Source organism: Nycticebus coucang, chromosome 7 (genome assembly GCF_027406575.1).
Source record: "Nycticebus coucang isolate mNycCou1 chromosome 7, mNycCou1.pri, whole genome shotgun sequence".
Lineage (NCBI taxonomy): Eukaryota > Metazoa > Chordata > Mammalia > Primates > Lorisidae > Nycticebus > Nycticebus coucang.
Genome location: NC_069786.1, coordinates 129,102,908 through 129,127,044, shown reverse-complemented (window position 1 = coordinate 129,127,044; position 24,137 = coordinate 129,102,908). Strand labels below are relative to the sequence as shown.

At 37.3% G+C, this 24,137-nt stretch overlaps 1 protein-coding gene across 11 annotated transcripts in view; it reads right to left on the bottom strand.

Moving 5' to 3' along the window:
* The window catches only part of DIS3L2 (DIS3 like 3'-5' exoribonuclease 2), a 408,739-nt gene that overhangs the window by 172,616 nt on the left and 211,986 nt on the right, over positions 1–24,137 (bottom strand). For 8 of the 11 annotated variants that reach the window (XR_008381333.1, XR_008381334.1, XM_053598150.1 and 5 more), the window contains 2 exons: positions 9,680–9,853; positions 9,098–9,142 (listed from right to left, as the gene is read on the bottom strand). Coding sequence is in view for 9 of the 11 variants with exons in the window: in XM_053598150.1 (XP_053454125.1) it covers positions 9,098–9,142; positions 9,680–9,853 (219 nt within the window). In the remaining 2 variants the exon portion in view is untranslated. The remainder of the gene's footprint in view (positions 1–9,097; positions 9,143–9,679; positions 9,854–24,137) is intronic. The other 3 variants (XM_053598154.1, XM_053598155.1, XM_053598156.1) reach the window with 1 other exon arrangement.

The following is a 24,137-nucleotide window of genomic DNA, read 5'->3' as shown; positions in this document are numbered from 1 at the left end:
ATCAGGGAGAGAATGCCCTATACAGGTAAATTACAGCACAGCACAGAAAGAGAATAAACTACCAGAGGAGAACAGAACAAGCATGACTAATTCTTTCAGAGTGAAAAGACAAACACTTCATAGTGGTTAAGTTGCGCCCTAGAAAATGAATGAGAAGTAGTGCAAGGCACAGGCAAAACATGGAACCATGATACAGTAAAATTATTTGGGGGAAGATGAAGGGCTGAATGCAGAAGGGGACACTGTACAAGGAAGATAAGAAATTGATATCCCTCCTTTCCTATCAGCGAGAGAGTTGATCTTCTCATGTTTTTACTAGCACTGATAGGAACATCAGGCAACCAACAATCCTAAAAAAAAAAAGTACATTTTTGCGATCTTTAGCCAAGGTTTTCTTAGCTATGACACACAAAACACAAGCAACCAAAGAAAAAACACATAAACTGGAGTTAATCAAGTTTAGAAACTTTTATGCTTCTGAGAACACCATCAAGAAAGAGAAAGAGGCATAGTGGCATAGTGGCTCACATCTCTAATCCTAGCACTCTGGGAGTTGAAGTCCAGCCTGAGCAAAAGCGAGAGCCTGTCTCTTCTAAAAAGAGAAAAATCAGCCAGGTGTGGTGGTGTATTCCTGTCGTCCATACTATTCCAGAGGCTGAGGCAGGAAAGGACTATGGCTTGAGCCCAGGAGTTTGAGGTTGTGGTGAATTATGATGACACCACTGTAGCCAGGGCCACAAAGCAAGACTCCGTCTTAAAAAAAAATAAAAAAAGACAACCCACAAATGAAAGAAAATATTTGCAAATCATATAGCTTATTAACCACTGATATTTTGACTATGTTAATATAAACTACTGTTATAACTCAACAATAAAGACAATCCAATCTAAAAATAGGCAAAGGATCTGAATTGATATATCTTCAAAGAAATGGCCAATTAAGCACAAGAAAATTTGTTCAGCATCATTAGTCATTATAGAAATGCAAATCAAAGCCACAGTGAGATACTGCTGTGCACCCACAGGATGGCTATGAACACAAATGTAGATATTAAGTGTTACTGAAGACATGGAGTAATAATTGGGACCCTCATACATTGTCAGTGGAAATGTAAAATATTGCAGACACTTTGGGATAGATTGACAGTTATTTGAAAGGTAGACTGACCAGATGACTCAGCAATTACACTCTTACATATCCAAGAGAACAGAAACATGTCTACACCAAACCTGTACACAAATATTCTTAGAAGCATTATTTATAATCATTAAGAAGTAGAATAAGCCCCAATGCCCATTAACTCATGAACAAACAAAATGTGGTATATTCACACAACAGAATATTATTTAGCCACAGGAAGAGTGAAGTTCTGATACATGCTACAACACAGATTCACCTTGAAAACATTATGCCAAGCAAAAGAAGTCGGTTACAAAAGGCCACTTATTATATGATTACCTTTCTGTGAAATGTTCAAACCTGGAAAATCCAGAGACTGAAAATACAGTAGTGGTTGGGAGAAGCTAGAGGGGAGGGATAATGGGAAACAAGTGCTAATGGCATTTCTTTTGAGAGTAATGAAAATGTTCTGGAATTATAGAGTGGTGATGGTTGTACAATTTTGTGACTATACAAGGAAACACTGAACTGTATAATCTAAAAGGGAGAAATGATATTTGAATAATGTCTCTTTATAAAAAATCGTGAAGAGGGCTTGGCACCTGTAGCATACACTAGAGCTAATGGGTTCTAATCCAGCCTGGGCCCATCAAACAACAATGACAAATATAACCAAAAAATAGCCTGGTGTTGTGGTGGGCGCCTGTAGACCCAGCTACTTGGGAGGCGGAGGCAAGAGGATCACTTAAGCCCGAGAGTTTGAAATTGCTGTGAGCAGTGACACCACAGCACTCTACCAAGGGCAATAGCTTGAAACTCTGTCTCAAAATAAATAAATAATAAATAGTGAAGAGACTTTGCCACACTGACATTTAATTATCTCTATAACTCAGTTCACTCCAAATTGCAGACGACCTATACTAAAAATTTTTTTCCATATCATTACAGCATAATTTCCAAATACATCTTATTTAAAATAGTCATCTTTCCTGTGAATTTATATTTCCACAATGCTACAAAAATATTTCTAGGTAATTAATTCAAATATTATTGTATCTGCGAGTAGGCAATTTTTCCACTTGTTCAAACAAAAATCTATGATCTCTGAATATTTGTCTTCCCTAAGAGTACTGTTATTTATCAACATAAATTTTGTAGTCTGACAAACTACTAAGGAAAGCACTTACAATTAAGCACGCCCAGCTGTGAATCTATTTTAGGATTCATTAATCCTTGTTACTATCTATGAGTTTTGTATGACCGCACAAACAGCAAGTTGGGATTTACAAGAAAGGAATATTCCTGCCAGTAGTTTCAAATGACAATGACAGCTTCCTCATTTGATGCCAAACAAATTAATCTTGCTTCCTTCCAGCTAAGGAAAGAAGAGGTTCCCTTGGCAATGAAAGAACAAAAACTTTAAGTACAATCCTTGAATTTCCTCATAATCATCTTTCTTGTGTGTCCTATGGTGAGATACAGTCAATATTTGTTAGATTAATGTGACAGATGGTCACCAATGGGATACTATTTTCTTTCAAGTCCAAGAAAGAGATGGCTCTGAACAACTAAGAAAGGACATTTCAAACACTAATAGCACTATTAGCACTAGAGGGGTTTAAAATATCTAGTTCCGCAATTTGAAAAATGTATTCTAAGGAACACCAGTACCACGAGCTGATCCATAAGAAAAATCTGTACGAAATCTATTAACCCACTCTTTCCCAAAAATACTTGGCCATAGAACCTTTTAAGACCCCAAGAAACTCATGACCTACCAACACTGTTTGGAAAATCCTAATCTGGTCAAAAGTCCATTTTTACCAAAGATAAAATTGTTCTGCTGCTTCCCCAAATTTAAATGATTTGCCCTAAGTCACTCAGGTACCCGTTTCCCCGAAAATAAGACAATGTCTTATTTTAAGGTGTGCTCCCAAAGACGCGCTAGGTCTTATTTTCAGAGGACATCTTATCTTTCCTGTAAGTAGGTCTTATTTTCAGGGAAACAGGGTAGTAGTCTTTGGAGAGCGAGGGCTAACTTCTAGTGCTCCCGCAATGCTGTCACACTGCCTTACCAGAGGAACCTTTTTCCAAATGGCAATTTAATCATAGTGGACTTCCTGATAAACAGAAAGATCATTAGTCATTTAATGTTAGTTATGTTTGAAAGTTTTCCCACAAAAGGGTTGACCCGAAAGAGGTTAGTATTAAATGACTCTCCTTTTAAGTTGCTATTTCTAGGTTGGTTTTACCTGGACTGAGAGGAAATTTCTATTTGGAACAGCTTCATCTTGAAGATATTTCAATATTTCTCACCACAACACCCTTTCTGCACTCAGTATTTTTAGCTCATTGTTTTCTATTTTGGCAGCCGAGAATCTGCAGTTTGTAATTTTACCTCCAGCTTCATATTTCTTCTTAAAAGTGAATACAATGTCCTGTTTATAATAATAAAATCACTAGTTGGCAGAACGACATTAAACGGAAAAAAAAAAAAAAGAAAGCAATTGGAAAATTTAGAGCAAGCAATTTTAAGTGCCAAGTTTCACATTTGTAATGGTCCAGTGGAGGTCACTGGGCTTCCTTTTTATTGAGGGAATAGTAAAGAAATAGATACCCACAAGTTCTCTCATAAAAAGCTATAGAAACCACCTCCACTTCAATGAAGCTCATGGTTTTACTGAAAAGTGACATGATTCAAACTTCCACAATAATACTAATAGGAAAAACATAAAAATCGGTTTGGTATGGTATTTTCCTCCTCCAATATTTAGGTTTTCATTTTCCACTTTAATTGAGCTTTTAAGCTTTGGTTTCCTATTCCAGTTTAGCAACAAAAGAAACAAAATAATATGAATGAAATTAGAAATAACTGGAGCCAGTCTTAGAAATGATCGTGGGGTTTCTTGGGCTTCTGGTACAACCCCCTTTAAGCAGTTTCCTTGTATGTATTATCTTCCTGATCCTCAAAGGTTTGCAGTATTGATTTTGCTTTTTTAAACCTCAGATGCCTTGCTGAAGAGAGCTACAGGTCTAGTCTACAGATTCTCTGGAGTCTGGAATAGAAGGACCAGAGAAATGGTGATGCCAACCAGAAAGGCTAGATCGCCCCTATGAGTTCACACCAACCTAACTTCTTGAAAATTGCTAACCAACCATTTTTCTTTTCAAAATAAACACTATTTCTCTCAACTTCAGTTTGCAAAATATTACCCCAATTCCACTGGACTAAAAAACTGGAATTTTACTGACATAATTAGATTATGAGGTTTAAAGATTGATGGAACTTTTCTGTTCCAAATATAATTGTTCAAATACCAAACCGAAGGGGTATGTAGAAGTTCTTATGTAGCTAGGGCCACAGTAACATTGCAGGCTCTGAGGCAGGGTGACCTAGGAGAGGGGATCAAGAAGTGATCAAGCCACAGGACTTGGGAGCCCTGTTATAGAAGGATCTTGGAATCTTAGGGGAACATACTGCCTTTCTGCAGCCTTCATAGAAATGAAGACAACTTTAGTCAGTCTATTTCCCTCTGTGCCTGTTTGTTTCTCAGATCTCAGTTTGTGCACCAATGACCTTAGCAGTTTGTTCACACCTATGTTATAGCAGTTGCCATTCTCTGCTGTAACTTATCTGAGTATGAATCTGTCTCCCTGAAGAATCAGGGATGGCCCTTAAAGTTATCTTTCCAGGGGCTAACTCTGTACTCGGCATATATATTATACGTATTTGTATACACATGCATATTTTTAATACTATAAATACACACATATAAGCAATATATGTAAATAATCTTCAAAGGTTTGTTAGTTGGTTTGAAGTGAGGTCTTCAGATGAAAGAGCTGGCATTCCAGGACACAAAAGCAATGGCAGTGGCACTCTTGTTGGTTGGTTCCTATGCTTTCAGCCAAATGCAATTAATGGGTATTTAATCCATGCCCAGTTACATGGATTTATGAATGTTACCTAGTTTTAGCTAAACTAATCCTTACGAGATAGGCGTATGGCTATAAAAGACTCCTGTCAAGATCCACAGATTGAAAATCCTAAACTACTAATACCACTAAGTAATATTACTAACAGCAAAAAAATGGCAACAGTGACATTTTCTCTGCTCCTGATATGAATTCATACCCAGTCATGTTATTATTTCAAAAAAATGCCTGTCAATCATATGCTACTGAGCAGATACTTTAGAAAAAATAAACACACTTCATCCTTTACTCTTCAAGGTAAAGGCAGCATTTTAACAATGAGAAAAAAAGTTATTGCATTTAGAAAACAAAATGACATATTCAAGTTTTGAAGATAACATTTTTTTTTTTAGATACAGTCTTACCATTTTGCCCTCGGTAGAGTGCCGTGATGTCAGAGCTCACAGCAACCTCAAACTCTTGGGCTCAAGTGATTCTCCTGCCTCAGCCTCCCAAGCAGCTAGGATTATAGGTACCTGCCACAAAGCCTGGCTATTTTTTGTTGCAGTTGTCATTGTTGGTTAGCTGGCCTGGGCCGGGTTTGAACCCGCCAACTTTGCTATATGTGGCTGGTGCCATAACCACTATGCTACAGGCACTGAGCCTGAAGATAACATTTTTTTAAACAGATGTTTTGAAATGCTTCCACTGTTACATGAGTTGGGGCCCAAAATAATATAAATGTATAAACTATAAAAACACTCATATCTTAAAACATTTAAATTTCCTAACAGAATTTTCTAACCTTAGTTCTTAAAGATACCAACTGAGGAGTAACAAAGGATTATAAACTATTTTTTTTTTTGGTGACAGTCTCACTTTGTCACCCTGAGTAGACAGCCATGTTATCCTAGCTCATAGCAACTTCAAACTCTTGGGCTTAAGATCCTCATGTCTCAGCCTCCCACGTAGCTGGGACTATAGGCACATACCACAACATCTGTCTTGTTTTTCTATTTTTATTAGAGATGGGGGTCTCGCTCTTGCTCAGGCTAGTCCCGAACTCACGAGCTCAAGCAATCCACCTTCTTCGGCCTCCAAAGTGCTAGGATCATAGGCGTAAGCCACTGCTCTTGGCCTATAAACTAATTTTGAAAAAAAATCTAAAAAGACAGTACCATTTAAGGAGTTCATAAGAATTGACTGACGTCAGGAGGGATGGATATTTATTAGATGTATTTCAAAATGAGTTGGAATATAATTGGTGAAGAAGATTAAAAAATGAGTTTTATGATTTAGCTCAGCTCAGATATTTCTAAAGAAATATCCTTTTCAGTCATGATAACCACTAAAACTAAGTATCAAAACACACAGAATTTAAGAGTCAGATCTCAGAATTTCTACGTCACAAGTTGTTAAAGCAAAATTTTAAAATTATGATAAAGAATATTCAATCACATTGTTTTTACCAAAAGTAAAATTATTACATTAACAGGGTTTTCTACATCTTTTGTAAGTAAAATTAAAATATTTTTAAATTTATTTCATTCTCATTTCATTTTTGTTATTTTCCTACTTTTACTAATAGATTAGTAAGGTAGTAAGTTCATTTATAATTTTAAAACAAAGACATGCATTACTAGGAATGCATGTTCAACAAAGCTTAGATATTACTACTGTAGGTATTAGGAAGCAGTTGAAAGATTTTAAATGCAAAGGAGCAAAAAAAATTAGATTTGAATTTTAAAAACATAATCCTGAGGCTAGCCAGCAAGGATAAAATGTTTTGATTTTTTTTTTTTTAATCCCTATTAACTACGCTAATACATGTGCTGACAGCATCCCAGAAGTTCTTTTTGTTATTGTTGCAGTTTGGCTGGTGCCGGGTTCAAACCCGCCACTGTTGGTATATGGGGTTGGCGCCCTACTCACTAAACCACAGGTGCTGCCCTGTATTCCAGAAGTTCTATCTTTGGTTCCTTTCACAGTGCATAAACATATAAAATGAAAACATACTTCTGCAGAGCAAGGCCTCCTATTCTGGGTTTAACCCAGAAGGCAATGAAGGCCAAAGAAATGGCAAGGCAGACCTGTGAGAGGAGAAATTAGAGCAATATTGAGTCCTATAACTACTGACATGCTTATTACTTATCTGCAGGCTATCAGTCAGGCTGGAAAAGACGGAGTACCTCTATTTTCTGATATTTGCATTTATAATCCTTTAAAAGTTATATGAATTATTTAAAAAATAATTTGAATATGGCATTGTGCATGCTCATACAAAATAAAAAGTAAAATTCTGCTTCCCTACTTCCTCACTAATCCACCCCTATGATAATCACTGTTAACAATTTATTTGACCTTTCTCTATGCATACATATTTTATGTATCCATATGTATATATACACATATATGCGTTTATGTACATTGATATAGTTTTTATATTATTTTACTTTACAAAAATAGGCTTACATTCATATTGCTTTGAAACTTGGTTCTTTCACATAACAATATATGATGGCCATCCTTCTAGGACACTCCACGTGAATATAGCTCCTTTTTGCGGAGCTTCAGGAAATGCCATAATATTGCTGTAATATAGGTTATGAAACCATTCCTTTATTAATAGACATTAGCAGTATCTCTGATGTTTCATTTTATTTTATTATTATTAAATCATAGCTGTGTACATTAATGTGATCATGGGGCACCATACACTGGTTTTATAGACCGTTTGATACATTCTCGGAGCTGGAACATATTCTTCTTGGTAAAGTATCTCAAGAATGGAAGAAAAAGTATCCAATGTACTCAGCCCTACTATGAAACTAATTTATGCTTTCATATGAAAGCTATAACCCAGTTATAACCTAAGAATATGGGGAAGGGGCAGAGGGAGGGGAGGGAGGGAGGAGGGTGGGCGGAGGGAGGGTGATTGGTGGGATTACACCTGCGGTGCATCTTACAAGGGTACATGTGAAACTTAGTAAATGTAGAACAGAAATGTCTTAACAACTGATGTTTCATTTTTACAATAAAGTAGCAATGAACATTGCTGCACATATGCCTTTGTACTTCTTTGAGTACTGGATTCCTGAAGTAGAGTTTTTTAGTGAAAGGATAGGTACTTTTACAATTTTGATAGGTAATGCAAGATGGCTATACTAAATTATACTTCAAATACTAAGGTTAAGTCATTGATGGTGGTCTTTTTTTCCTCATTAAATCTTTTTATAGGTTCCTAAAGTCAGGAAAAGATTTCAGAAAAAGTTCTTAATTTGGATATGAGAAAACAAAGGTTCAAAGAGGTTAAGGTTAAGGGTTTAAGATCTCAGAGCTCCTGAAAGAGCTAACACACCCATGTACTACAAGGAATTCAGCAAAGGGGTCATTACTGCTAAAACCCAAGATTGTAGCTTGGGCTAAGTGACTTTACACATAATGTGTATTCCATTAAAGACACTAACAAGTAGGAAAGAGGACTAACTACCTCCTTTTCCTTGCCCTCCCACAGCAAGAAAAGAAAAAAAGACAGTAAATTCCTAAAACATACAATCCCAAGGGGGAGCACAGAAGGAGTATTCACAAACTAGCTGGAGCAATGGGTACCAAGAACCGAAGGTATCGTAAGTTCAGCTGCATGAAGTGAGCAATGTGGTGGAAAAGACTCTGACATGGGATGACCTTAGCAAAAAACCTTCCACAGCCTCAGTGGGTTGTATGAAAAGTTCCTTGGTTCTAAGTATCTCCATGTGGCATCCAAAATGAATGCCAGTACTGAAACCAAATTCTGAAAAGAAATATCAGAAAAGAACTAACATCCCACAATGAAGAAACATCTTCAAAGAAGATGTTGTTATAAAAATACCACAAAAGTACTTTCCAACAAATTCCAGGCCTAAAGTAAAGCTTTAAAGTGAGGCTCCAAGTACAGAAATCTTGAATCTTTGCTCTGTGCCTGAAGAGGCCCATTTAAAGGAAGGCGTTTCTAACCAGATAACACTGTCTTTATTTGACCAGATCTATGTCATACAGCAAGAGAAGAGAAAGTGGCAACTGTACCTTTTGAAATTAGAATGGTCCATAACAGGTGTCAGCAAACTTTTTCTGTACAAGGCAGAAAGTAAATATTTCAGGCCATATAATCTCTGTTGCAACTGCCCAGCTCTGCTGCTATAGTGCAGACAGCTATAGGCAATTATAAATGAATAGCAGGCTGTGTTCCAATACAACTTTATGAATGCCAAAATTTGAATTTCATGTAATTTTCATAAAAATTATTTTTGCTTTAATTTTTTCTAACCATTAAAAAATGTAAAAACCATTCTTAGATCATAGGCTGTACATAAAGAGGTAGTGGCCTAGATTTAGCCTGTAGATCATAATTTGCCAACCTCTGATACAGAAGCACTTAATTCTCAACTGAACTGAACTTAAATACTGATAGAATGATGGAAATATGAGTCCAGCCTCTAGGAAAGTTAAGTTGGAAGGCAGAAAAGTAGAAACATGCTGTTCCTTTTTTTTTTTTTTTGGAAAAGGAAAGATTTGTTTATCAATTTGCTGGCAAATGAGGAGGATGGAGACTACTCTCTTAAAATGCCTTCATCCTGATCATATCTCAAAGGGTTTCAGGAATTTTACCTTAAATCCTTTCTCTTGCTGAACTCCTCTGGTGGAATTGTCCATGGCAGCCCTAGAGGGAGACATTCTAGAACTTCTGGGGAGAAATCAGAGAAATCCACACCATACTCTGTTAGTATTCCTTCTGTTTCAGGCTCAATTTCACCAGCCTGTCCAAGACTCTTAGCCAGCTGCCTGTGGACAGAACAGAGAGGAAACAATTGAGTTAGCGCACAAATGGCACATATGCACTTGTCTCCTCTCTAAAAGTAAGGTATCTGGAAAGTCTTTAAAATCTTCTGCCCTTCCACCAGTAGGAATATGATCACAAGGGAATGGGAGGCAGGGGAGGGGAATAAGCAGAAGAGACAATGATATTCTTATCCTTCTAAATCCATGACTACAGCATAATTTTCCAAGTATTCTAATGTGGGGAATAGAGTCAGATGGTTCTTAGGATTCCTGCAATTTTTCTTCATAAATAAATCAAAATTGGACTTACTAAAGGCTTACACCTATGCTTGCTTCTGCAAACACCTTTAGAGACAATTCTGATCAAGATAAGTTTGCTGTTAAATCATTGATTTCAGAATGCCTATACCTTAAAGTCGTGCTCACTATATGAGATATGGTGTTCTTATTTATCTTGCAATTCTTCTAGTTTTTACCTTTAAAATTTAAAAATATTTTATCTGAACACAAAGTAATTTATGTTCTCTGTAGAGAAGTTAGAAAACACAGAAATGTACCAAGAAGAAAATTAAAATTATGTGTAATCCAGTCACCAATTCACATGTAGGCATTTGCCCATTAAAAATAAGATAGCAAAATAAATAAATAAATAATAGCATTCAACAGGATAGTCTTGACATTATGAATAGGGTTCCACCTTTTAGAAGGCAGAGTTTATTATCCATGAACCATCTATACATATATTAAAATTGACAACTCTTTATTCTTAGAAGTATTGTCATGTCACTCACAGATTACAAGTCTAAAGTTGTATGATGACTACAGATAGCCGACAGGAAATGTGCTGTAAGCCTTGAAGTAGCTACCTTTGTAGAGGGTGCTGCAGAGAACAAAGATGGCTGCTTCCTCTGTTGTAAAGTCTACTGGTCTACCAGAGTGATCCAGGAATCTACCCTTAGTGCTTCCTGCAAGGAATTTAGCTTGGCTTTAGGGGCTTCTCTAGGGCCATTCAATTTCTATGAAAAAGATTCTGTTTCCTATGTAAGGGTAGCTGCCTGGCTACCAGAGTTCTTAGGTATAAGTTGCAAAGAGGAATAAGAGATGTGGTTGCCTCATACGTAGACTTTTAATAAATTCCGATACCTATCCTTGCTGCCAGAATAAGAAAATCATGGTAGCAGGGCTAACCTCATTTCTCATCAGCCAAGAGAGACCAGTCCACACTCTACCCATACACCTGCCTATCATCCTATGCTTTAGTAGCCTCCAGATTGACCTGTGGGTGCCTCACATACAATGTGAGCTCAGATCAATGCCTTCTCCTTAAACAAGTGATCTCCTACAAAGCGTTATTAAAAAGCCAAGGATAGCAAAAATATGGGGGGAAAATTAACAGAAAGCTATCTGGAAAATCTCCAAATATTTAGAAATTAAACAACCCATGGGTTGAAAAAAAAATTAAGAAAGAAAATATTTTGAACTTCATGAAAATATAGCCTATTGATACTTGTGAGAAGCAGCTAAAGCAGTATTTCAAGGGTAATTTGTAGCATTTAATGCTAATATTGGAAAAAAAGAAAAGGATCAAATCAATGACCTAAGCTTCTACCTTAAAAAAATGAAAAAAGAAGGACAAATCCCAGGTAAGTAGAAGGAAGGAAATATTTAAAAAAGCCAAGAATCAATGGATAGAAAATGAACAATGAAGAAAATCAATAAAACTTATTCTTTGAAAAGAGAATAAAATAGATAAATGTCTGGCCAGACTGATCAAGATAAACAAAGATAGAAAGACACACATTATCAATTTCAAGAATGAGAGAGGGGACATTATTACACAGCATTAAAAGGATAATAAGGGAATTATGAATGACTTTAAGCATGTAAGTTCAACATCTTGGATGAAACAGACCAATTACTTGAAATACACAAACTGTCCAGAATTATTTAAGAAAATAATCAAATACTGAATATTCCTGAATACTCTTATATCTATTAAAGAAATTGAATTTAGGGCGGCGCCTGTGGCTCAGTGAGTAGGGCGCCAGCCCCATATGCCGAGGGTGGCGGGTTCAAACCCAGCCCTGGCCAAACTGCAACCAAAAAATAGCGGGGCACTGTGGCGGGCGCCTGTAGTCCCAGCTGCTCGGGAGGCTGAGGCAAGAGAATCGCGTAAGCCCAAGAGTTAAGAGGTTGCTGTGAGCCGTGTGACGCCACAGCACTCTACCTGAGAGCGGTACAGTGAGACTCTGTCTCTACAAAAAAAAAAAAAAAAAAAAGAAATTGAATTTATAGTTTAAAATCTTCCCATAAAGAAAACTCCAGGCCCAGATGGCTTTGTCAGCGAATTCTACTAATTATTTAAAAAATAATTATTACTGGGGTGGTGCCAGGAGTAGGGCACTGGCCCCATATACCGAGGGTGGCAGGTTCAAGCCTGGCCCCAGCCAAAACTGCCAAAAAAAAAAAAAATTATTACCAATTCTATACAAACTCTGCCATAATATAGAGGAGATAGAATACTTTCTTTTTTTTTTTTTTTGTAGAGACAGAGTCTCACTTTATGGCCCTCGGTAGAGTGCTGTGGCCTCACACAGCTCACAGCAACCTCCAACTCCTGGGCTTAAGCGATTCTCCTGCCTCAGCCTCCCAAGTAGCTGGGACTACAGGTGCCCAGCTATTTTTTGGTTGCAGTTTGGCCGGGGCCGGGCTTGAACCCACCACCCTCAGTATATGGGGCTGGTGCCCTACCGACTGAGCCACAGGCGCCGCCCTAGAATACTTTCTAACTGGTTTCATGAAGCCAGTGTTACTTTGAAACCAAAATCAGACAAAGGACTCATGAGATTAATCTCTCTCATGTACAAAGACTTAAAATTCTTACAAAGTATTAGCAAACAGGATTTAGTAATATATAAAAAGGATAATACACCATGGCCAGGTAATACATAATTTGGCCAACATTCAAAAATCAATCAATACAATTCACCATATTGACAAACAATGAACACACACATCTTAATAGATGAAGTAAGAGCATTTCAAAAAATTTCAACATACACTCATGAAAAATGCTCTCAGCACATGAATAATGGACAGGGACTTCTCCAACTTGATTAAAGGCATCTATGAAAATCCAGAGAGAATACTAAATTCAATGGTGAAAGACTAAATGCTTTCCTTTGGGTTAGAAGAAGACAGGGGTGTTAATTCCCACTGATACTATTAAACATTGCATTGAGAGTCCCAGTGAATACCACAAAGCAAGAAAAAGAAAGAAAAGCTATACACATTAGAAAGGAAGAACTGCACATTGCCAATAAATGGGACATAGGACTACAACCCTCATCATAGAAGTAAACAGCCTCGTTACTACATGATGACTGGCCTTTCTTTACAGAAGAACCCCTACTCTGTGAAACCACAAGCCAATACACCATATGTGACTTAAACTCTGTCTCATCTCAAGACTTAGAATGTGAAACTTAGAATGTGAAACAGAATGACGCATAGACAAAAGGGCACTTAGGTTTCATTCAGGCAGCTAGAGTGTTTTCTAGTGGCAGCAGCAGTGTCCAGTAAAAATAGTGTCCTGTAAGAACAGGGGTAAGAGGGCGGTGCCTGTGGCTCAGTGGGTAGGGCGCCAGCCCCATATACTGAGGGTGGCGGGTTTGAGCCTGGCCCCCCAACAAACTGCAAAAAAAAAAATAGCTGGGCATTGTGGCAGGCGCCTATACTCACAGCTACTTGGGTGGCTGAGGCAAGAGAATCACCTAAGCCTAGGAGTTGGAGGTTGCTGTGAGCTGTAACATCAAAGCACTCTATTGAGGGTGATAAAGTAAGGCTCTTTCTAGGGGGGTGTGTGTGAAGCAGTGGTAAGAGTCACTGGAATTGTGGTCAAAGTAATTCTGATAAAAGATGATGGTTAGACTTCTTGGCTCTCCAGAGGTACCTTTGTTCACACCCCTTCTGCAGGTCATTCAAATCTCTTGCTGTTTTAGCGAGCTCTTCAATATCCTTCCAATAAATTCCTTTTCCAATCAGAAGTGGTTCCTCTTGCTTGTAACTGAGAATCAAGACAATTATAGACTCAGGTCCCACCAATTTTCAAAATGACTAAATTATTACTTGTGTTCACCAGAATAGAGTTCCCAGTGAAGATATGGGGCAGCTATTATCACCAACTTTGACATCTGAAGGACACAGGAATTCAAGTATAGCTACTTAGAATAAGGTTGTTTAGCTTTTTAAAACCTTCATTTTGTTGTTCACAGAAAATAATCATTTTAAAAAATTAGTATTTTGAAAACTAATGGGACTGGAGTTACTTCTAACCTATCTAACTCACTTATTTTCACAGTTTCCTGAGGTTCTGCTTCCTACATTTCTCTCCTAATATCAACATCTTTAATTGTCTGGGTTCTCATTTGCAAGCACAAGAAACCAACCCTGATTGGAAAAGGAGTTTATTGACAGGATAGCAAGGCGTTCACAGAAATAGAGACTTCAAGACCAGAAAAAGGGGTGGAAACAAAGAATTACATGTTCCATCTATAAATTATTGATTTCACGCTAAGATTGAAACTCAAGGACTTTCTATGTCCATCAAAAAAGTATCCTGAATCCCTTGCAGTTGTCAGCTAAGACAGAAAAAATAATTCAAAGGGTGGTAAATCACTACATCATTGAATTTAGGGTCTCACTAAGTCACTTAGAGAGTAAGTGACTCTCTTTCTTAGGAGGAAGAGTAAGTTTCAGAGAACCAGACCATATATATACAAAATATATAGTAGGATGCACAAAGCTCTGAGTAGCCTGCATGCCTAGTTCAGACTCATCTTCCATTGTCATGAGTCATAAAGAGACTATGACTCTTTATGGGGTTGTCTCTAAAAAGACAGTATAGCAGAAACTTCCTCCCAGTGGGCAGAACTTCAAACAGTATTATAAATGGTCCAGTTTGGCTGAGCAAAGATGGCTTGATAGGCAATGACTATAAGTTTAGCCAGATGGATAGGGACCAGAAAGAAGAAATAGTGCAAGACTAGTGACAAAGACATCTAGGGGAGAGACACGCAGAAATGGGCATATTAAAATGAACCCAGGGAGTACGTGTGTTCCATAAGAATGCTCAGCAAAAGGCTTACACAGGGGAAGGCAGGACAGTCTGCCCTCCCCCAGTCACCACAGGGACTGCTCAGCAGGCATAAGAACAAAGCACACTGCAGCAGGAAAAGAACCTACTAAAAACTTAGACAAAAAGGCATTTGACAATATCCAGCTTTTGAAATATAATATTAAAACCCACAAGGAATTCATTATTTAAAGATGGGAGAAAGGAAGGAAACTTCCCAAAGATTCTGTTTAAAAAAAAAAAAACACAAAAAAACACCTGCATGTAAAAAGGAAGAAAGGAACAAGAAAAGGACATAGCAGAGGAATAAACTCTGTAGGTATTAGCCACGGAAATGAAAATCACAATCACAGATATTCTCAAGAACTCAAGAAGGAAATATGAATGGACCTCCATTAATAATAATACATCAATATCGGTTCATTAATTGTAACAAATATACCATACTAACATGTTAATAAGAGGAGAAACTTAATTAAAGGATGGGGGAATAGGTCACATATGAGAACTATATTACATTGACATTTTTTGTAAATCTAAAACTGTTCTGGGCGGTGCCTGTGGCTCAGTGAGTAGGGCGCCGGTCCCATATGCTGGAGGTGGCGGGTTCAAACCCAGCCCTGGCCAAAAACCACAAAAAAAAAAAAATAAAACTGTTCTAAAAACTAACATTTATTTTAGAAAATCTTAGAGCTGAAAGGAGTAAAAGTAATTGAGATAAATGATAAACATGGCATACACAGTATTTGTTCAAATGATTATTAAGCATTTTAGGAAAAGAATTTTACAGCATTATATATACTATAATTTAAAACATTTATGAAAAAACTGAAAGAGAATACCTACAAATGGTGGTGTTTTAGACAGGAAGGAACATAAGTGAATTTTTTTTTTGTATTTTCTAAGCTTCCTTTAACATCACATTGTGTTTTTTTCAATTTAAAAATTATAGACAAAATACTTATAATACTATAAAAACTAGTGTCTAGTATTTATTTCCTACACAATAATCATACCCTTCTTTGTCCTCCCTAAAAGAAACTTAATCCTTTTCATATAAGAAACTTAATCCTTTTCATATACAGGCCTTGAGACAGACACTATTCTACCTATTTATTTATTAGATACTTTTATTCTAATAAAATTAGGGCCTGGCTCCACTGAAGACTGTATTCAGTAGCATGATTGACAGAGAGGATCTTCCTCTATGTGACAGAGAAAGCAGGTAGGCTGATTGTACTGACACCCATCTTCATGACCACAGAGAAATTACCACTAGATTCCTAAGGACAGCAAAGGGCAATCTGAAAACATACCAAGTCACTGACTGTACTGGATCTGAAGTTGCACAACCTCTATACTCTCATTATGTGAGATAAAATATTCCTTTATTATTTAAGTCACTTTGGATCAGGGTTCTCTATCACTTGCTGCTAAAAGCACCCTAATATAAAATATTTTAAAATATTACTCATAAACAGCAAAAATTTCCCTTTCTTTCCCTTCATTCTCCAACAGAAAATGTAAAGCTCTTACTATCAAAGGTAAAATCTCAGGATTGTTAGCATCATGTATCTTGTCGGTTATTTACTATGAGCTGACATGATGCTGCTGGTCCTACAGCATAATAACATGATAAATGGCCCTTCCTTAAGCAATATCTTTCTATCTTAAAGGTGCTCCCTTTGTGACTTCTACCCTGTTTCCCCGAAAATAAGACACTATCTTATTTTAAGGTGTGCTCCCAAAGATGCGCTAGGTCTTATTTTCAGGGGACATCTTATCTTTCCTGTAAGTAGGTCTTATTTTCGGAGGATGTCTTATTTTTGGGGAAACAGGGTATGTTAAACTAGGCCTATGACATGACTTCATCTTTGCAGAACACAGCCGCAAGGCCAGAAGGCTAGCACCACCCCCAGAGCGACTCTTTCTCTTTAGTACCATCACATTCCCGCAGCTTTATCTCCTTTCTGGCACGCACCACTTTCCAATAGTGTCACAGTCCTGTAAGTGCATCTCTTCCTTATCAACAGATGGAGAATATCATCCATAAAAAGAATAAACATTTCTTATTTCTGTATTATCACCAAAACTTGTATATCTAAGGTGCCTAGCACAAGTTGGCTGAATGAGTATCTGAATAAACAAATTTATGCTTTCAGCCTGGAAAAGAAACATACTATTATTCCCTGAAACTGCAAAGAAAACTGAGAACAGTAAAAACAAACGAACGAAACACAAAGACATGCATTTAAACTCTCGAGTAATTAGCTGTCATGTTAACAAAATTATTAACACATCAAAAAAATCAGGAACAAGAAAAAAATGCCTGCTGCCAGTGCATTTATTTAAAACCAGATTTTTCTCATTAAGTGTGGAAAACAACCCCTATCTAATTGTAGCTGCCAATTCAAGGAGATAAGAAAAATAAAAGTTGTATGGATTAAAACAGAAAAAACAAATCTGGCCTTAATTACAAATAATGTGATTTTCTACATAGAAAAGCCAAAGGAAATTATATCTGAAATATTAAAATTAATAAGGGAATACAGCAAGATGGCTTAATATGTAGGATTAATATACAAAAATTAATTATAATTTTATACATGAGGAAAAAAGTTAGAAATTAAACTTCAAGCACTTGTTCTTCAGAAGACATCATTAAGAATAAGACTACTCATAAAATGGGGGAGAAGATACTTTTGATATCAGTGATTACTAAAAAGAATATTTTCTCAAATATATATATATTTTTTCCATTTTATTTTATTATTATTTTTTAATTATTGTTAAATCATAGCTGAGTACATTAGTACAATCAAGGGGTACAATGTGCTGGTTTCATATACAATCTGAAATATTCTCATCAAAATGTTCAAGGTAGCCTTTATGGCATTTTCTTAGTTATTGTATGTAGACACTCGTATTCTGCCTTTAGTAAGTTTCGCCTGTACCCATTCTAAGATGCACTGTAGGTGAGGCCCCACCCATTACCCTCCCTCCACCATAACCTCCTCCCTCCCTTCCCCTTCCTTGGCCCTTTCCTCATAGTCTTGTGCTATAGTTGGGTTATAGCCTTCATGTGAAAACTATAAATTAGCTTCATAGTAGGGCTGACTACATTGGATACTTTTTCTTCCATTCCTGAGATACTTTGCTAAGAAGAATATGTTCCAGCTCCATCCATGTAAACATGAAAGAGGTAAAGTTTCCATCTTTCTTTAAGGCTGCATAATATTCCGTGGTATACATGAACCACAATTTGCTAGTCCATTCATTCGTGGGTCAATGGGCACTTGGGCTTCTTCCATGACTTAGCAATTGTGAATTAGGCTGCAATAAACATTCTGGTACAGATGTCTTTGTTATATTGTGATTTTTGGTCTCCTGGGTATAAACCTAGTGAAAAAATTATAGGATTGAATGGCAGGTCTATTTTTAGGTCCCTAAGTATTCTCCAAACATCTGTCCAGAAGGAACGTATTAGTGTGCATTTCCACTAGCAGGGTAGATGTGTGCCCTTTCCTCCACATCCATGCCAACATCTCTGGTTTTGGGATTTTGTTATGTGGGTTACTCTTACTGGGGTTACGTGATATCTCAAAGTAGTTTTGATTTGCATTTCTCTGATGATTAAGGATGATGAGCTTTTTTTCATGTGTTCGTAGATCGTGCGTCTGTCTTCTTTAGAGAAGTTTCTCTTTAAGTCCATTGCCCACCCTGAGAGGGGATCACGTGTTCTTTTCTTGCTAATATGTTTGAGTTCTCTGTGGATTCTGGTTATTAAATCTTTATCGGAGGTATAACCTGCAAATACTTTCTCCCATTCTGAGGGCTGTCTGCTTGCTTTACTTACTATGTTCTTGGCTGTGCAGAAACTTTTTAGTTTGATCAGGTCCCAGTAATGTATTTTTGACACTGCTTCAATTGCCTGGGGAGTCCTCCTCATAAAATATTCACCCATGCCAATTCCTTCAAGAGTTTTCCCTGCACTTTCTTCAAGTATTTTTATAGTTTCATGTCTTAAGTTTAAATCTTTTATCCAGTGAGAGTCTATCTTAGTTAATGGTGAAAGGTGTGGGTCCAGTTTCAATCTTCTACAGGTTGCCAGCCAGTTTACCCAGCACCATTTGTTAAATAGGGAATCCTTTCCCCACTGAATGTTTTTAATTGCCTTATCAAAGATCAAATAACGGTAAGTAGCTGGATATATCTCTTGGTTCTCTATTTTGTTCCAGACATCTACTTCTCTGTTTTTGTGCCAGTACCATGCTGTTTTGATCACTATTGATTTATAGTACAGTCTCAGGTCTGGTAGCGTGATTCCTCCTGCTTTGTTTCTATTGCTGAGTAATGTTTTGGCTATTCGAGGCTTTTTCTGATTCCATATAAAACGAAGTATTATTTTTTCAAGATCTTTAAAATATGACAATGGAGCTTTAATAAGAATTGCATTAAAATTATATATTGCTTTGGATAGTATAGACATTTTAACGATGTTGATTCTTCCCAGCCATGAGCATGGTATGTTTTTCCATTTGTTAATATCTTCAGCTATTTCTTAAAGTTTCATAGTTCTCTTTGTAGAGATCTTTCACATCCTTTGTTAGGTATACTCCCAAATATTTCATCTTCTTTGGCACTACTGTGAAAGGAATAGAGTCCTTGTCTGTTTTTTCGGCTTGGTTATTGTTGATATATATAAAGGCTACAGATTCATGGGTGTTGATTTTGTAGCCTGAGACATTGCTGTATTCCTTCATCACTTCTAAAAGTTTTGCAGTAGAATCCCTAGTGTTTTCCAGATATATGATCGTATCATCTGCAAAGAGTGATAGTTTGATCTCTTCTGACCCTATGTGGATACCCTTGATCTCCTTTTCTTCCCTAATTGCAATGGCTAAAACTTCGATCACAATGTTAAACAGCAATGCAGACAATGGGCAACCTTGCCTGGTTCCTGATCTAAGTGGAAATGATTTCAATTTAACTCCATTCAATATGATATTGGCTGTGGGTTTGCTGTAGATGGCCTCTATTAGTTTAAGAAATGTCCCTTCTATACCAATTTTCTTAAGTGTTCTGATCATGAAGGGATGCTGGATATTATCAAAAGCTTTTTCTGCATCAATTGAGAGAATCATATGGTCTTTATTTTTTAGTTTGTTTATGTGCTGAATTACATTTATAGATTTACGTATATTGAACCAGCCTTGAGACCTTGTGATAAATCCCACTTGGTGGTGGTGTATAATTTTTTTGATGTATTGTTGGATTCTGTTTGTTAGGATCTTATTGAGTATTTTAGCATCAATATTCATTAGTGATATTGGTCTATAATTTTCTTTTCTTGTTGGGTCTTTCCCTGGTTTGGGGATCAAGGTGCTGCTTCGTGGAATGTGTTGGGTAATATTCCTTCTTTTTCTATATTTTGGAAGAGGTTTATTAATATAGGTACTAGTTCTTCTTTAAAGGGTTGATAGAATTCTGACGTGAAGCCATCTGGTCCTGGGCTTTTCTTTTTAGGGAGATTTTGTATAGTTGATGCTATTTCAGAACTTGATAAGGGCCTGTTCAACATTTCCACTTCATTCTGGCTAAGTCTTGGTATGTGGCATACTTCCAGGTATTGGTCAATTTCTTTCAGATTTTCGTATTTCTGAGGGTAGAGTTTCTTGTAGTATTCGTTAAGGATTTTTTGAATTTCTGAGGGGTCTGTTGTTATTTCATCATTACCATTTCTGATTGATGAAATTAGGGATTTTACTCTTCTTTTTCCTGGTTAGGTTCACCAAAGGTTTATCTATTTTATTGATCTTTTCAATAAACCAACTTTTGGATTTATTGATCTGTTGTATAATTCTTTTGTTTTCGATTTCATTTAATTCTGCTCTGATTTTGGTTATTTCTTTTCTTCTGCTGGGTTTGGGGTTGGAATGTTCTTCCTTCTCCAGTTGTTTGAGATGTCCCATTAAGTTATTAACTTCCTCTCTTTCCATTTTTTTGAGGAAGGCTTGCAGTGCTATAAATTTCCCTCTTAGGACTGCCATTGCAGTATCCCAGAGGTTCTGGTAACTCGTGACTTCATTGTTGTTTTCTTCCAAAAATTTGGTGATTTCCTTCTTAAGTTCGTCTATAACCCATCTATGCTTCAGCATAAGATTGTTTCGCTTCCATGCTTTTGTATGGGTATGCAGGTTCCTGCTGTTATTTAGTTCAACTTTTATTCCATGATGGTCTGAGAAGATGCAAGGAATAATTTCTATTTTTTTAAATTTGCTGAGGTTAGATTAGTGGCCTAGGATGTGGTCCATATTGGAGTATGATCCGTGAGCTGATGAGAAGAATGTGTATTCAGTTTTGTTGGGATGAAATGTTCTGTAGATGTCTGTTAAGTCCAGATGTTGAATGGTTAAGTTTATATCCAAAATTTCTTTGCTTAGCTTCTTTTTGGAGGATCTATCCAGCACTGCTAAAGGGGTGTTAAAATCTCCAACTACTATGGAACTGGAGGAAATCAAGTTGCTCATGTCTGTTAAGAGTTTCTCTTATAAACTGAGGTGCGTTCTGGTTGGGTGCATAAATATTAATAATTGAAATCTCATCATATTGACTATTACCTTTAACAAATATGAAGTGTCCATCCTTATCCTTCCTTATTTTGGTTGGTTTAAAGCATATTGCATCTGCAAAGAGGACTGCAACGCCTTCTTTTTTCTCCTTTCCATTTGCCTGGAGTATAGATGACCATCCCTTCACCGGGAGTCTATATTTGTCTTTTAATGTAAGATGAGATTCTTGTATGCAGCAGATATCTGGCTTGAATTTTTATATCCAGTCAGCCAACCTGTGCCTCTTTAGAGGACAATTTAAACCATTCACATTAATTGAGAATATCGATAAGCCTTTTGAGAGTCCGGTGGACATTTTTAATCCTTTGCGACTGTGGAAGTTGGAATTTGATCAAAATTTTCTGGGTGGGTTTACTTTTGTGGTGGAGGGTTACGCTGGTCTTTATGAAGGATAGGTCTGAGAATATCCTGGAGAGCTGGTTTAGTTATGGCAAATTTCTTCAACATGTGAATGTCCTTGAAGTATTTAATTTCTCCATCATAAATGAAACTCAGTTTAGCTGGGTACAGGATCCTGGGTTGAACGTTACTTTGTTTCAGCCAATAGATCTGCAGTTATTCTAATATTCTTCCCCTTGTAGGTGATGGTTTTCTTTCGTCTGGCTGCTTTCAGAATTTTCTCCTTCATCTTAACTTTAGTGAAACTGATTATGATGTGTTCGGGGGATTCTTATTTGGGTTAAGTCGTGCTGGAGTTCTGAAACTGTCTGCTATCTGAATTTCAGAATCTCTTGGCATGTCTGGAAAGTTCTCCTTCATAATCTCATGGAGAAGAGAGACTCTGTGCCTTGTGAAGCCACTTCGTCACTTTCGGGGATCCCTGTAAGACGGATATTGGTTTTCTTCAAATTATCCCAGAGCTCTCTCAGAGAGTGATTTGTTATTGTCCTCCATTTCTCTTCCTCTTTGAGAGTTTGGGAGTGTTCAAAAGCTTTTTCTTCAATGTCAGAAATCCTTTCTTCTGCTTGCTCCATTCTGTTACTGAGGGATTCTACTGTGTTTGTCAGATCTTTGAGGGATGCAACTTTTTGTCTCAATGTGTCAAAATCTTTGGTCATTTGGTCTTTGAATTCGTTGAATTCTTGAGATATTTTGGGTTACTGCTTGGAATTCTAATTCGATCTTATTTGCCATCCACATTCTGAATTCGATTTCTGACATCTCAGCTATTTGTTTGTGCATGGGATCTTGTGCTGTGTCTGCCCCATTGATCTTTGTGGGAGTTGATCTAATCTGATTATTCATATTGCCAGGGTTCTTCTGTTGATTTTGCCTCATGATTGTTTTTCACCATTGCCTCTGGCCATCCTCAGAGTTGGGGAGGTGTTTCTCCAAGATTAGACCCCAGCGGGATCACTCTATTATTGCTGGATCTTTGTAGGGAGTGGCCCTGTGTAGTTCCTCTGGGGCTGCCCCAGCCAGGGAGTTCTAGTTGTGGAAGCAGCTCCAGAGTGTGACACACTCGGATCCAGCAACGGGTCAAGGGGTGGTGCACATGGTTCTGGGAGTACCTTTGGCCCAGTGACTTTGGCATAGAGAGCCAGGTCTCCAGCAGTCTCTGGCCAGGAGAAGGGCTCCACACAGACGCAGTGAGGGCTCCGGAGGGCATACGGCTACCAGAGTCCCTGGCCAGAGGAGTGGGCCGGTGTGGAGGCAGGCAGGGTATAGGAGGGAGGATGCAGGGTTGCGCAGTTCCCGCAGTTCCTGGTCAGGGCGTGCAGAGGCCCGGTGGGCTTGAGTCGGGGGTTGCGGCGCAGCTCTTACTGAGGTCCGGGCAGGCACAGATCACAGTTGCGGCGCAGTTCTTACAGAGGTCTGGGTGGAGCAGCTCTTATGGAGGTCCAGGCAGTCCAGCTCTTATGGAGATCTGGGCGGGACTGAGAGCAAAACAACATCCCAGCTTGCACCCCACTTGTCTCGCACAGCAGTGAGGAGGCAAATTATTTTTAAAAGGCACATTTTGATTAATATATTTGAGATAATGGTTACCTCTAGGGAAAAAGTTAGAGGTATAGGGGGAAACAAACATGGAGCCTCAACAGGACTTACGATATTATATCTTGTCATCTAGTTGGGGAGTTCATGGTCATAGGGTGGTTTTAATATCAGGTTTCAAATTATCTAGGTGCCACATATATTATTTTACCTGTGAAATATACTTTGTAATTAAAATTCATAAAAAATATTTTAGCCAAAAATATACCCCACCCTTAATAACGATTATTTCTGGGGATGATTCTGGAATATTTTCATTTTCTATACGTTTGAATAATATTAACAGTAAGTATCCATTGTATGTATTTAAATAAAATAAAAATTGAAAAATTTTCTTAATTTTGATATTGCAATAATAAAGTTATGAGAAAGTTTTCTTCATTAGAGATATTTATAAAGATCATCACTTCAAATTTTTCTCATTTGTGAATACTGTTCCCATTTATAATGAATGTCACTACAACTGGGTCCTACTGTAAAATTAATCCAAACAGTGCTGAAACAACATTCCAAATTCCCTACAGTT